The 13,463-nt window shown below is 40.9% G+C and overlaps 2 protein-coding genes across 3 annotated transcripts in view; both read left to right on the top strand.

Annotated features, from left to right (window-relative positions):
- TMED10 (transmembrane p24 trafficking protein 10) overlaps positions 1–4,360 on the top strand; it is a 38,567-nt gene extending 34,207 nt beyond the window's left edge. The window contains exons 4-5 of the mRNA XM_045901260.2: positions 744–870; positions 1,257–4,360. Coding sequence (XP_045757216.1) covers positions 744–870; positions 1,257–1,378 — 249 coding nt within the window. The 3' untranslated portion in view covers positions 1,379–4,360. The remainder of the gene's footprint in view (positions 1–743; positions 871–1,256) is intronic.
- A 5,245-nt stretch (positions 4,361–9,605) lies between these two features.
- The window catches only part of NEK9 (NIMA related kinase 9), a 37,299-nt gene continuing 33,441 nt past the window's right edge, over positions 9,606–13,463 (top strand). For both annotated transcript variants that reach the window (XM_064571384.1, XM_045901259.2), the window contains exons 1-2: positions 9,606–9,974; positions 12,258–12,435. In XM_064571384.1, coding sequence (XP_064427454.1) covers positions 9,756–9,974; positions 12,258–12,435 — 397 coding nt within the window. In that variant the 5' untranslated portion in view covers positions 9,606–9,755. The remainder of the gene's footprint in view (positions 9,975–12,257; positions 12,436–13,463) is intronic.

Raw genomic sequence — 13,463 nt, 5'->3', positions numbered from 1 at the left:
TGTCTGACTATGACTCTAACACTTATTATGCTGATAATATTGTTTCTTTCTTGGACATGAGTAGAAGGGCAAAGTAAAGTGCTTTATTAAAATCAGAAACCTAGGGGCTCCTGGGTGGCTCAGTCGTTAAGCATCTGCCTTCAGCTCAGGTCATGGTCCCAGGGTCCTGGGATCGAGCCCCATATCAGGCTCCCTGCTCCACTGGAGGCCTGCTTCTCCCTCTCACACTCTCCCTGCTTGTGTTCCTGCTCTTGCTATCTCTCTTTCTCTCTCTCTGTCAAATAAATAAATAAAATCTTTAAAAATAATAATAATAAATCAAATCAAATCAAATTAGAAATCTTAGGAAAATAACATATTTTACTTTATAGCCTACTATATTACAGTATTTCCAAGGAGGTTTTAATCAAAGTATCAAAAAATTCTGAGATGGAAACACATGAACAGTTTGTGGGGAAGGGCAGAAGCCCAGATTTTAGAATATGTTAGAGTGATAACAGAAGAGGTTTTAAGTTTGGTGAAACTTTTTTTTTTTTTTTTTAAGATTTTATTTTTAGGTAATCTCTACACCCAACATGGGGCCCAAACCCGCAACCCTGAGATAAAGAGTCACATGCTCTATCAACTGAGCCAGTCAGGTGCTTCGGGTTTGGTGAAACTTTTAAAAGACTCATCTGTTGCCTTGTGTTCTAGACCAGAGCAGTTTTTTCAAGGAGTAGGTTCATAATTCCTTTCTTTTCCAGATTGCCAAGGTTGAGAAGCTCAAACCTTTAGAGGTGGAGCTCCGACGCTTAGAAGACCTTTCAGAATCCATCGTTAATGATTTTGCCTACATGAAGAAGCGAGAGGAGGAGATGCGAGATACCAATGGTGAGGGGAAGGCAGCTCTTGTTTCTTCATAAAGGAGACAGAGCTCTTTTCTCAGTTTTGCCAAATGGGGATAGTGGAATGGGATGATGGGATGATCACTTCAGTGTTGTTGTTTCTCCAGGTAAATGAGCTTTGTTAGATGTTCAAGGGAATAGAAATTTCTGTGATAGGCAGTTGACTATATTCTCAGTTTATTGTGTATCAAACTGATAGTACTAATTTTTAACATTTATATATAGAACAGTGAACTTTTAAGAAAAAACAATCCAAAATCCTACTGTCAGGCCTAGAGACTGAGTGAAGTTTATTAATTGCCTTTTCCCCCTGGCCACTGTATAGCCTGCTGAGCCTCATTTCATTGTCTTATAACACTTTTGTTTTTTTAGAGTCAACAAACACTCGGGTCCTGTACTTCAGCATCTTTTCAATGTTCTGCCTGATTGGACTAGCCACCTGGCAGGTCTTCTACCTGCGTCGCTTCTTCAAGGCCAAGAAGTTGATTGAGTAATAAGGCCCAGTCTCCTCCCACCTTGTATCTCAGCCAGCTGAACATCACTGGGACATGTCTGACCTAAGGCATCCTACTAACAGCACCATCAAGGCACATTGAAGCTTTCTTGCCAGAACTGATCTCTTTTGGTGTGGGAGGACAGGGGTTACCACCTACACCCAACAAGTCAATGAGGGACTTCTTTTTAACTTGGTAGCATTTGGACTGGTTTTGCAACAATAGGACTATTATTAGAGTCACCTATGACAAAAAATAGGGGTTACCTAGATAATGCCAAAGTCAGCATTTGTACTGGGTTTCCTCTTGTGATCTGTTTGAACCATGTTTTCTTTCCTTTTCCTACTAGCTCACCAGCTTGGGCTTCCACTTTAGTTCCTTTACCAAGGTTTGTATGACCATGTTGAACTTGTTTCATTCTGATTGTCCTCTTTGGATTTCTTTGTGAAAACACACTTCACTTTCTCTTGACCCTTAGCTGAAATGTTTAGGTAGCTTCTGGTAATATCCTTTCATAAATTTATGTCTCTTCAAAGGGTGATAGATGGGACACCTCATAGAAATGAGCATTGAACTGTATATAACTCTTAAAGAGGACTTCATTTTAGAGAATTAAAATATTTGTGCTCAGCTGCCTGAACCTCTTTTGTGTATTTATGTGTGTTTAGTTCTATGCAGTTTTATCCAGTGTAGATTTGTGTGATCACCACCGCAAGATGCAGAACAGTCTCAATTCTCGTATCCCTGTACTACTACCTTTTTATAACCACAGCCACCTCCCTTCTTTTCCCCAAAGTCCCAATTTCTGGCAACCACTAATCTGTTCTCCATCTCTACTTTTGTCATTTCAAGAATGTTTTATAAATGGAATCATATAGTATGTAACCTTTTTTGAGATTGGCTTTCAAAACTCAGCATAATTCCCTCGAAATCCATCCATGTTGTTACATGTTATCAATGGCTTGCTTCTTTTTATTGCTCAGTAGTATTTCATGGTATGGATGTATCACAGTTTGTTTAACCATTCCCCATTGAGGGACATTGGCGTCATTGTCAGTTTTTGGCCATTTCTGCTAAAGCTGCTGTGAACATTGATGTACCGGTTTTTATGTGAACATAAATTCTCATTTCTCTGGGATAAATGCCCAAGAGGGCAACTGCTGGGTTGTATGGTAAGCACGTGTTTTTATTTTTCTAAGAAACTGTCCTACTCTTTTCCCGGAGTGACTACCATTTTACCTTCCCACCAGCAACGTGTGACCAATCCAATTTCTCGGAATCCTCACCAGTATCTGCTATTGTTCTTATTTTTTATTTTAGTCATTCTCATAGGTGTGTCTAGTAATGCCTCATTATGGTTTTAATTTGCTTTGTCCTAATGGCAAATGATGGCTGAACATCTTTTCATGTGCTTATTTATCATCTATGTATCTTCCTCAATGAAGTATCTATTGCTCTCCTTTTTGCCCACTTTCTAATTAGCTTGTTTTTTCTACTAAGTTTCTAGAGTTCCTTATATATCCTAGATGCAAGTCCTTTGTCAGATATGTGGTTGCTTGAATTTTTAATATAACTTCTAGCAAGGAAAATACAGGTAAAATTTACCAACTCTTCTTATGTGGCCAGTCACCGACTTAATTCCTGTCCTTTATGTGTTCCATCTAGCAAATTAAGACATGGGGTATTAAAAAAAACACATCTGGGAGGATTATGAATAGAGTAAATACTTGAAAATGAATGTTGCAAAAGCAAAGCCAAGAACTGCTGTGGGAATATAAGGTGCCTAAAGGCCATTAAGTAAGCAAAGGTATGGATACAAATGACCATGTTTGTGAACAGGAAAAATACTGTCACTTGAAAATTACTCCATTTCGCCCAGGAAAGTGGATAGGAGTCTGTCCTTTCTGTAATCTCTTTTAACCCCTGCTGACTGTTACAGGGCTTTGTCTAAGTAAGTGCAGTGGCAAGAATTACAGGACTTAGGGCATATAGCTTGCAGTTAAGAAGCAGATGTATTAGAATTAACAGAGAACACCGCTGTGATGACTAGGGTAAGGTACAAAAGTAGAAGAGGGAGTGAGTTATGTTGTTAAAATCTCAGGCTGTTCTGTTAATGTTCCAGCTACTCTGAACCCCCCCACCCCCTTGTGTGAATTCCTCCGGCCTGGCAGAGTGGTTCTTTCATTAATTTGTGCAACATTGCCATCTGCTGGTAGGAATTGATAGGTACGGCTTCTGAGACTGGCAACCAAATCCTCAACATAAGGACAGTGGATGTTGAGAAAGTCCACCTGTGGTATTACGTATAGTAGATGACGGAGGATACATCCCAGTAGGGAAGAGAATAACCAAATTTGTGGGTCAGATCCATTTTTAGGGATCTAAAGGTCAAATTTTGTTCTGTACCATTAGCCTAATAAGAAACTTTCATATTTCTGACTGGTGCCTTTCCCCTTTTTCAGAAGCAATGACAGTTCTTAACTTGGTTATATTCTTCTGTTTTGACAAAATGGCAAAGAAGAAGATAGAGGAGAATATTTTATTTTACTGATGTTTTTGTTCCTGAATGTGACTTTGTGAAACTGGGATTTTTTCCATGTCCTTCCCTTTTACTTTCATGCCGAAAATACCAACTCAGACATTTGTGCTTTCAGTTTAAAGTTCATTGATAATTACACCTTGATTTTATCGAAAAAGTAAAAATTATTTGTCTTTGATAGAAGGCTAGTGCAAGAGTAAATCAGCTTTAAAAATTGGGATTTTATCTGCTTTCCTCCATTTTGAGCCTTTTCAACACAGTCTATATAATATAGATAGGAATGATACAGTTTAAGTGCTGTTATATCATCGTCATAAACTCCTGTCATAAGCCATTTTCCTGTTTAATGGAAAGAGGCATGTGGGATTTCTACAGATTCACTTATAAATGTTGGACTGGGGATTTTTGTGTAAATTTTCTCAAATAAATGCTAGCAGAAACCATTTTAGGTGTATTTTTCTGTTCCTCTTGAGTATCTCTTTGTCTGAACTGGCAATAATTCTTCCATATTCTTCAGTTTTAAAGTATGGCAAATTATCCATGATAAATTAGAGAAAAGGTTGTATGTAATTTACTACAGATGGATAAAGTTTATTTGAGCTAATACAATTTTATTATATTTTGTAAGTATGTAAGCTATATAATGTGTGTATATAAACATAATCATAATAATTAACATCTTCAGAAAGGCAAAATAGGGTTATGTAAGCCAAGCATTTTCTGTAGCTTCTTTTGGAAACTGCTATTGGAATTAGTCCTAGAGTGTCCTCTCCCTTACCCTCCATTCTTAAAATTCCCCTCCCAATTCAGAACCTCTCAGGACTTGTTTTTTTGCCCATCACATCTATATAAAACCCAACCCATGGGCGCCTGGGTGGCTCAGTCGTTAAGCGTTTGCCTTCAGCTTAGGTCATGATCCCAGAGTCCTGGGTTCAAGTCCCACATCGGGCTCCCTGCTCAGCGGGAAGCCTGCTTCTCCCTCTCCCACTCCCCCTGCTTGTGTTCCCTCTCACTGTCTCTCTCTCTCTGTTGAAAAATAAATAAAATCTTTAAAACCCAACCCAGCAGGTTAGGGCCATTTTCTCCTTCCTTTTACTTACAGTTGAATATTTTTCATAAAGCTCCTTTCCAAGAGTCAACCTGAAGTGCTTTGCACATTCACAGGCTGGCATCTTATTTATCCTCAACCCCCATTCCCCCAAAAAACAAAATTTGTTGGTGAATCTAAAAAGTCTATAAAGTAGGGATTCACAAATTGAGTATAACTATTTAATATCAAAAATGTCTTGGGGCGCCTGGGTGGCTCAGTCATTAGGCATCTGCCTTTGGCTCAGGTCATGATCCCGGGGTCCTGGGATCGAGCCCCGCATCGGGCTCCCTGCTCTGCAGGAAGCCTGCTTCTCCCTTTCCCACTCCCCCTTCTTGTGTTCTCTCTCTCGCTGTGTCTCTGTCAAATAAAATCTTTAAAAAAAATTTTTTTTAATTGTCTTAATTCTCACTGATGATTTACTTTTAGAGAACATAAACAATGAATGAATTCAGCAAAACTTTTAAATGAACTTAATAGTCTCAACAGTATCATATACTTGTTAAATGGTAGTATGTGTTCTGCATATTCAGTCTGCTGTAGTGGTATCCCACATAACATAAACCCCATGTGTAGTTTTAAATTTTCTAGTACCACAATAAAGTAAAAAGAAACAGGCAAAATTAGTTTTAATAATAGAGCCTTACATATCCAAAATAGCATTTCAACATGTAGTCAATATAAAAATGATTAATGACTATTTTACTTTTTTTTAAGATTTTATTTATGAGAGAGAGAGCGAGAGAGAGCATGAGCAGTGGGAGGGTCAGAGGGAGAAGCAGGCCCCGAGACCATGACCCCAGCTGAAGTCAGACACCCAACCGACTGAGCCACCCAGGCACCCCACGAATATTTTACTTTTTTACCCCCATATAAAGTCTTCGAAGTCCAGTGTGCATTTTACAGCTACAACACATCTCCATTCAGACTAGCCACAATTCAAGTGTTTAATAGCTGCATGTAGCTAGAGGCTACCATATTGGAAAGTGAAGGTACAGACTTTGCTTGGTACTTTGGTAGATTTTTTAATCTTTACAGTGACTCTATGGACCCAGGGATCTGCCATTCATAACTGGGAAGTTCTGCTATATAGCATCCTATTTCCTTGTTAAAATATAACATGGAAATACCCATTTTTGTCCAAAGGCATTTTGAAATCAGTTATACCTTTAGAATGTTCAGTATTTGTGGACTTGAATATTCAAAGGCCAGATGTTTCATATATATCCAGTATAATGAAGAACTGAGCATGAGTGTTTCTGTTCTGTATTCTCTGAGAGAACAGGACATTTGTCTGTTAAGCTTGTATCTATGCATTATAACTAAAACAATTTATAATACCAGGCTAACCAAGCTACAGAAAACTATCATTCCTCATGGCAAAGATGCCAGAAAAAATAAGCTGTGGCTGAAACCTATTTACTTTTGAATTTAAGTAATTATTTTTTCCATTCTTTTAACTGAAAAAAACCCACATTTATTGAACATACATTCTTTTTAATATGCTGAGCTAAACTCTGGAGAAGACTCAGATAAATAAGAAGCAATACCTATCCTCAAAGTGCCTTGTAATGAATAGGCGGAGGTAGATGAAATGGCCTCTATCCAGAATGATCTTCCTACTTTGGTTAGCCATCACTGACTTAACATTTTGCTTATTTCTCCAGGAAGACTTCACCAACCCAGCAAGTTGGCTTGGAAAGATGACCCTCCTAAATACCTTTCTAGAAGCTTATACTTACTATAGCACTGATTTGTTATATGGACTGTAAGCTCCATGAGAGTAGGAACCATGTTATTTTGTTTTCTGCTGTAACTCAGCACCTGGCACAAGTTGGCACTGTTTGTTGAATGAATTAATTGAAAAATGTAAAAATATCTGTATAATCTGGCATACTGGAATGAAACCAACAAAATAAAATATGATAGGAGTTATCAATCGGGCTTGCATTTAGGTTTTATTTTTTATTTTTTTTATTATTTTTTTAAAGATTTTATTTATTTAACAGAGAGAGACATAGCGAGAGCAGGAACACAAGCAGGGGGAGTGGGAGAGGGAGAAGCAGGCCTCCCGCGGAGCAGGGAGCCTGATGTGGGACTCGATCCCAGGACCCTGGGATCATGACCTGAGCCGAAGGCAGACGCTTAACGACTGAGCCACCCAGGCGCCCCTTGCATTTAGGTTTTAACAGTGTTCTATATGTAGGTGATAATAACCTGATGTTTATTCATCAAATAATTTTTAAGCCTATAATATCGAGTATTTTTCTAGGCACTGATGCATAGTTGTAAATGAGTACAAAATCCAGGCTCTTGTGACGTTTACATTCTAATGAATGGAGATAGTCAATAAAGAACATAACAAGACATCAGTATTTTACAGATAAGCATTGCAAAGAAGTGATGTGATCTAGTGGGAGAGCTGCGTTACTTTGGATTGCTTTGGATGTGGAAAAGAGGCTTCATAAAGTACAAGTATGGTATAAGCAGACCATCATTATAAAGGCTAGTATACTAATAGAAGTATTAGATACAGATCGAGGGAGACAGAAGTCCCCGTGTGCTCTCCTATTCAGAGCCAATGTGGAATGTTATGCAGAGTGTAGGATATCATACTTTACAAGGGTCAAGCTGTAGAGAGGTCATAGGAGTGTGAATTCATCCTTCACAACTCCCCTAACCCATTCTACCAGGTGTCTTTATCCTCTCCTTGCTATCACTATCCACCTCATTAAAAATCACAGAGTGAATCTCCTGGACTCACATTTACCTCATCAACCACATCCCAGCTGATCACAAAGTTCTAAATGTTCCTCAGATGGGGGGTGCCTGGGTGGCTCAGTCCGTTAAGCGTCTGCCTTGGGCTCAGGTCATGATCCTGGGGTCCTGGAATCAAGCCCTGCATCAGGCTCCTTACTCAGCAGGGAGACTGCTTCTCACTCTCCCCTCTACCCCACTCGTGCTTTCTCCCCCTGTCTCTTTCAGGTAAATAAATAAAACTTTTTTTTTTAAGATTTTATTTATTTATTTGACACAGAGAGATAGAGCAGGAACACAAGCAAGGGGGCGCGGGAGAGGGAGAAGGCCTCCCGCCAAGCAGGGAGCCTGATGTGGGGCTAGATCTCAGGACCCCGGGATCAGGACCCGAGCCGAAGGCAGATGCTGAATGACTGAGCCACCCAGGCGCCCCATAAATAAAATCTTTTTAAAAAGTTAAAAAAAAAAAAATGTTCTTCAGATGGATTTCTCAAATCTGGACTTCCTTTCTACTCACACTGATAAATACATCAGTGCCTCTTCTCTTCTTAGAATATAAATTGCCTCTTAAGTGGTTTCCCTGCCTCTGGTCTTTGTCCTCCACATTGTTATCAGAGTTCTTTGTAAAATATAACTTTGGTCTTATGTAAAGTGACTGTGTTGTTTATTGTCTGACCTGGACTTGAGCAAAATAAAGCTCTGTTAGTTATGCCTGGGGGAAAGGCATGAACTGGGACTTCCCCAGCAAATTAGGTCATGCAGTCACTAATAATATACTCGCCTGCTTAAAAATCTTGAATAATTTTTTTTTTTTTTGCCCACAGGAAAGCCAAACACAACAGTTGAGGCCCTGTCTTCTCTTGCTTCTACCCCACATACACCCTGGCCTTCAGCTACATGACTTTCTCTTAGTCCCAAAACATGCTCTCTGAATGATGTGGATCCAGATTACTGGGCTTGACTCCCAGCTCCCCTTAGTAGCTGTGTAACATTGAGCAGGTTACTTAACCTGGGTTATCTCAGTTCCTTCTGTAGAATGAGAATAATAGGAGGATTAAGTGGGATGACTCAAGGAAAGAAAACCTTTAGCATAGTGTCAGGAGCATAACACTTAATAAAAGTTAGCTGTTAATCTCTGTGATGTTGGTCATATTCCTACAGCTTTACAGATTTAAAAAGAAGCTTGGAGATGTAAAGTTGCCCAAGGTCAGTAGCTGATGGAACATGTTTTTTCACTGTATTACAATTCTTTTAGTGACTTGCTGGTAAGGAGAGTCTTATTGTCGCTTTCCCACCCTCAAATACACTGGCACTTGTACTCAAAGAATGTTGCCTGAGATGAGACGATCAAAGATTTGGAAAGATACATGAAAGGAAAATGTCAAATCCGGAAAAAGAGTGTCAGGAGAATTGACTTAAAATATTTTGGTTTTGGAGTTGTATAGAAGAGGGACCTAGGGTGGTTCTGGGAGCAATAACTGGGCCCACTGACTAAGATGACAGGAGGCAAATATTTCTGCTTACTATAGTACCTTCAGTATCTCACTAAACAAAGAGCACTGTCCAACGTGGAACCACTCACTGCCCTTTAGATAGGCCTGGCGCCAAGATGCGACCGCGCGACTTCCGGACCTCGAAGCTGTTTGGAACCTGGCCAGGGATTGCGGATGGGGTCTACAGACCGGTCGGCGACTCCCTTGCCGCGGCCAGAGGCCTTCGGTTCCATGCCGTGCACCCCAGCGACCGTGAAGCGCCGCCCGCCCGGAGGGAGGGAAGCCGGGGCCGCGAGACCAAGCAAGGGGGCCAGCGAAGGCGGAGGAAAGCCCGCCGGGCCGGAAGCACCAGGAACTGTTTCCGGGTCAGGGGGAAGGAGCCACCATGGAGCCTCGCTGGGTTGCGGAGCTGTCGGAGCCGCGGGCCGGCGTCTGAAGCGAGAGAGTCGTAGTGCGGCCAGCGCCGCTGGGCACACGCAGGCCGGTCCCGCAGCCGCCATCATGTCGGTGCTGGGCGAGTACGAGCGACACTGCGATTCCATCAACTCGGACTTTGGGAGCGAGTCCGGGGGTGGCGGGGACTCGGGCCCGGGGCCCAGCGCCGGCCCGGGGCAGCGAGCCGGCGGCGGCGCGGCGGAGCAGGAGGAGCTGCACTACATCCCCATCCGCATCCTGGGCCGCGGCGCCTTCGGGGAGGCCACGCTGTACCGCCGCACAGAGGTAGCGGCCCCTGGCTCCGGCCGCCCCAGCCCTCCTTCGCCGCCCCGCTTCCCAGACCCGACCCGGTCCCGGCTTTGCCTGCGGCTTGCGCCTCGTCCTCACTTAGGTTTGCGTGGCCGCAGGGTGTATGTCTCAGGGTCTACTCCATTCTTCCAGCTCACCTGCACTGGGAATTGTTAGATCACTGGTTTTACTGACTGGTCGTTTCTGTCGAACCCGGGGAACTGAGCAAGGCATTGAGCCTTCTCGGAGCTTTAGGCTCCCCATCTGTAAATTGGGGTTAATGATAATTACCCTAAAAGTAATCTTTATTTTTTAAGTTTCATTTTGAGACTCGAACGAAGGTACTTTGCAAACTGTAAATTAAAGTGGCATACGAATGTGAAGTGTTGTCAAAACTTCCTTCCTCTCGTGTATAACTCTCCAAGGTCGGGGTGGAGAGGAGGGGCATAGCTTCAAAATTCCCACGTCAGTGGCAACTCCGCAGTCTTTGCCGTTATCTTTAAATTCAGGTATGAACACTTACTTAATTGGAGATTTTTCTAGAAGATCATTGGGTCGTCGTTGCTTTCTTCATCAGTGTTTATCCGGCAGTGTTTATGCATGGGAAATACCTTTTTGATATATTCTAAGCCACTGTTTCTTAACTTGGGTTGGCGGGAGGCAAGGAAGGACTCCTTTGAAAACCTGATGTAAACGTAATCCCTCCCTCCCCCATCCCCTATTGCATATATACAGATCCTTTGGAGAGATTCGTGGATCACTGACCCCCAAGTTCAGAACATATACTGATCTGAAACCCTGTAGTGGTGACTCTACTTCCAAAAACTAACCATCAGTTGGATTTGATCCCTAATGTCTTAAACTTGAAGACTTTGGATGATGATGATTCATCCATAAGTGATCCATCTGCAGTTCTGGGGTGTGTTCCAAGTCAGCACATTTCTAAGGCTAAAAGATGGAGGAGGGGGGGTTGCAAGAAAAAATCTTCAAGTGTTTATCTTAAGGCAACATTAATGTATGATTTTAGGGTTATTGTTAGTATCTGTTTTTCTTACTTGTACTCAGTATGAAAAAGAGGAGATGAGCATTGCTATTTCTGTTTTATAATTAAAGAAACTAAGACAGTATATTTAAATCACTTGACACTTAAATTAGAAGTAAATCTTGGGCTAGAACAGAGTTTCACATCTCCTCGCCCATGCCTTTCCATCATGTTGAACTTGATTACTGAGGTTGGTTTATGTTAAATTTGATTACACTTCCCAAAATTGGCATAGCATTATCCATATCACCAAATGTTTATTAGGTTTGTGAATTAACAAAGGTTTGATTAGAAGCAGCCCTTTCCCTCCAGAAGGTTATATTTCACTGGGAAGACAAGTTAACCCTCTTGGTAAGAAAATAGCATTTAAGTTGTATGTGTATATAAATGAAAAAGGATGCACAAATATCATATCAGTGTATGAGTTCTGAAAACGAAGGAATGGTTGCACTGAATAAATGCACAGTAGAAGGTTTATCAGGATATCCCCCAAAAAAGTTTTTAAAAGTCCTGGCAGAATCATTCTAAAGGATAGGGAGAGTGATTTAGGTGGGGATGCTCCTGGCCTGGTTGGAGAGCAGTATCAGTAAAGAATTTGGGTGTTACAAAAGAGAGTGAATATTGGGAGCTGCAGATAAATTGTCTGGGATAGAGGAAAACACGTGACTTGTAAAAGTTACAGGAGATACAGAGTTGCAAAATAGGGCAGGTGAGGGAAGTGAACTCTAAGCCCTTAGGCATGACTTATTCCTATCTAGAAAGTGTAAACAGAAATTACTAGAGAAATCTAAATTTATAAAATTAGAGGTAGGTTTAATATTTCCATTTTACAAGAAACTATGGTCAGCTCTAGATAACTACTCTCTCCAGTTCTCCAGTATTCTAGCCCTACTACAGTGTTTATCATGACTAGCCCTTTGTCATGATGTCTGTCAATAGAATCTTTTGAGAGCTCCTCTAGCTCCTATTTTTATCTGGAATTGACATCATGTAAATTAACTGTAGCAACAATGTAACAGGATCTTAGTGCTTCACTTTCCCCAGTCCTGTAGTAAATTATAATGCTCAATTGTATGAAGAACCTTTAAATTCTGTTCCCATTTTCTTTAAAGGAAAAAATAAAAGAAGTCAGTCTCTGCCCATCTAGGAAGTTTTCTTTCTAGGCTTACAGATCAAGGTGTGGATTCATTCTCTGCCAGGCTAGAGGAAAGCACAATACCTCTGTTACTGTGTTGTAGGATGACTCACTGGTTGTGTGGAAGGAAGTTGATTTGACCCGACTGTCGGAGAAGGAACGTCGTGATGCCTTGAATGAGATTGTTATTCTGGCTCTGCTGCAGCATGACAATATTATTGCCTACTACAATCACTTCATGGACAATACCACTCTGCTGATTGAGCTGGAATATTGTAATGGTAAGGTAGAATTCAGTGGGACCTCCTCTGGCAAGACATTGTTGTGCTTATACTTACCTTGAAGGGGAGAAGAAAATAAGAGGCATATACGTTGATTAAAAACTTTAAATGGATTTCTAGAGTTTAAGAGAAATAGCTCATATAGTTTAAGAGAATAGTTCTTGGAGAATTTTGAAGTGATTTACAAAATAAGGGGAGGGATTTTCCCCTGCATACTCAAATTTTCTCTTAATGCTTACAGTTCCATCTTCAAATTATTTTTTCAGTTGAATTTTACATTCACTTTTTTTTTTTAAGATTTTATTTATTTATTTGAGAGAGAGAGAATGAGAGACAGAGAGCATGAGAGGGAGGAGGGTCAGAGGGAGAAGCAGACTCCCTGCCGAGCAGGGAGCCCGATGCGGGACTCGATCCCGGGACTCCAGGATTATGACCTGAGCCGAAGGCAGTCGCTTAACCAACTGAGCCACCCAGGCGCCCTACATTCACTTTTCAAAGTTTTTTCACATGAATTGACTTTAGTTAGGCATTAATGTTAGACATCTAATTAGGTGCTAGAGACAGTGTGGCTTGGCACTGCTTGATGTAATATTTAATGAAATCTTACAAGTGATACTTATATTGACTCAGCCAAAACTATCCAATTGAAAAGTGGTTCAAAAAAGTGGTTCAATTTTCATTCATAGTTGAATGAAAATGACACATAGTAAAGCATGGCCTTAATTTATCTGGTCTCTGATTTCTTTGGACCATTTTGCTTGTAAGATAGCAGTATTAGCTCAGTTGCTAGGAATATATTCTAAACCCATATCCCAAGCTCTACTACTTCTTAACTCTGTAACTTTGCACAAGAAACCTCTGTGCCTCAGCTTCCTCATCTTAATATGGGTTTATTAACAACAGTACTTGTCTCCTGTTGTATTAAATGAATATGTAAACCCCCTAGCATAGTACTTGGTGTGTAGCAAATCTTTAATACATACTATACTAGCTGTTATCCTTATTACATAGGAGAACCCTCAAAGCCC

The sequence above is a fragment of the Mirounga angustirostris genome, unplaced genomic scaffold, assembly GCF_029215605.1.
Source record: "Mirounga angustirostris isolate CCGP_5_RB_7025 unplaced genomic scaffold, mMirAng1.0.hap1 SCAF_9, whole genome shotgun sequence".
Classification (NCBI taxonomy): domain Eukaryota; kingdom Metazoa; phylum Chordata; class Mammalia; order Carnivora; family Phocidae; genus Mirounga; species Mirounga angustirostris.
This window is presented reverse-complemented; position numbering and strand designations above follow the sequence as displayed.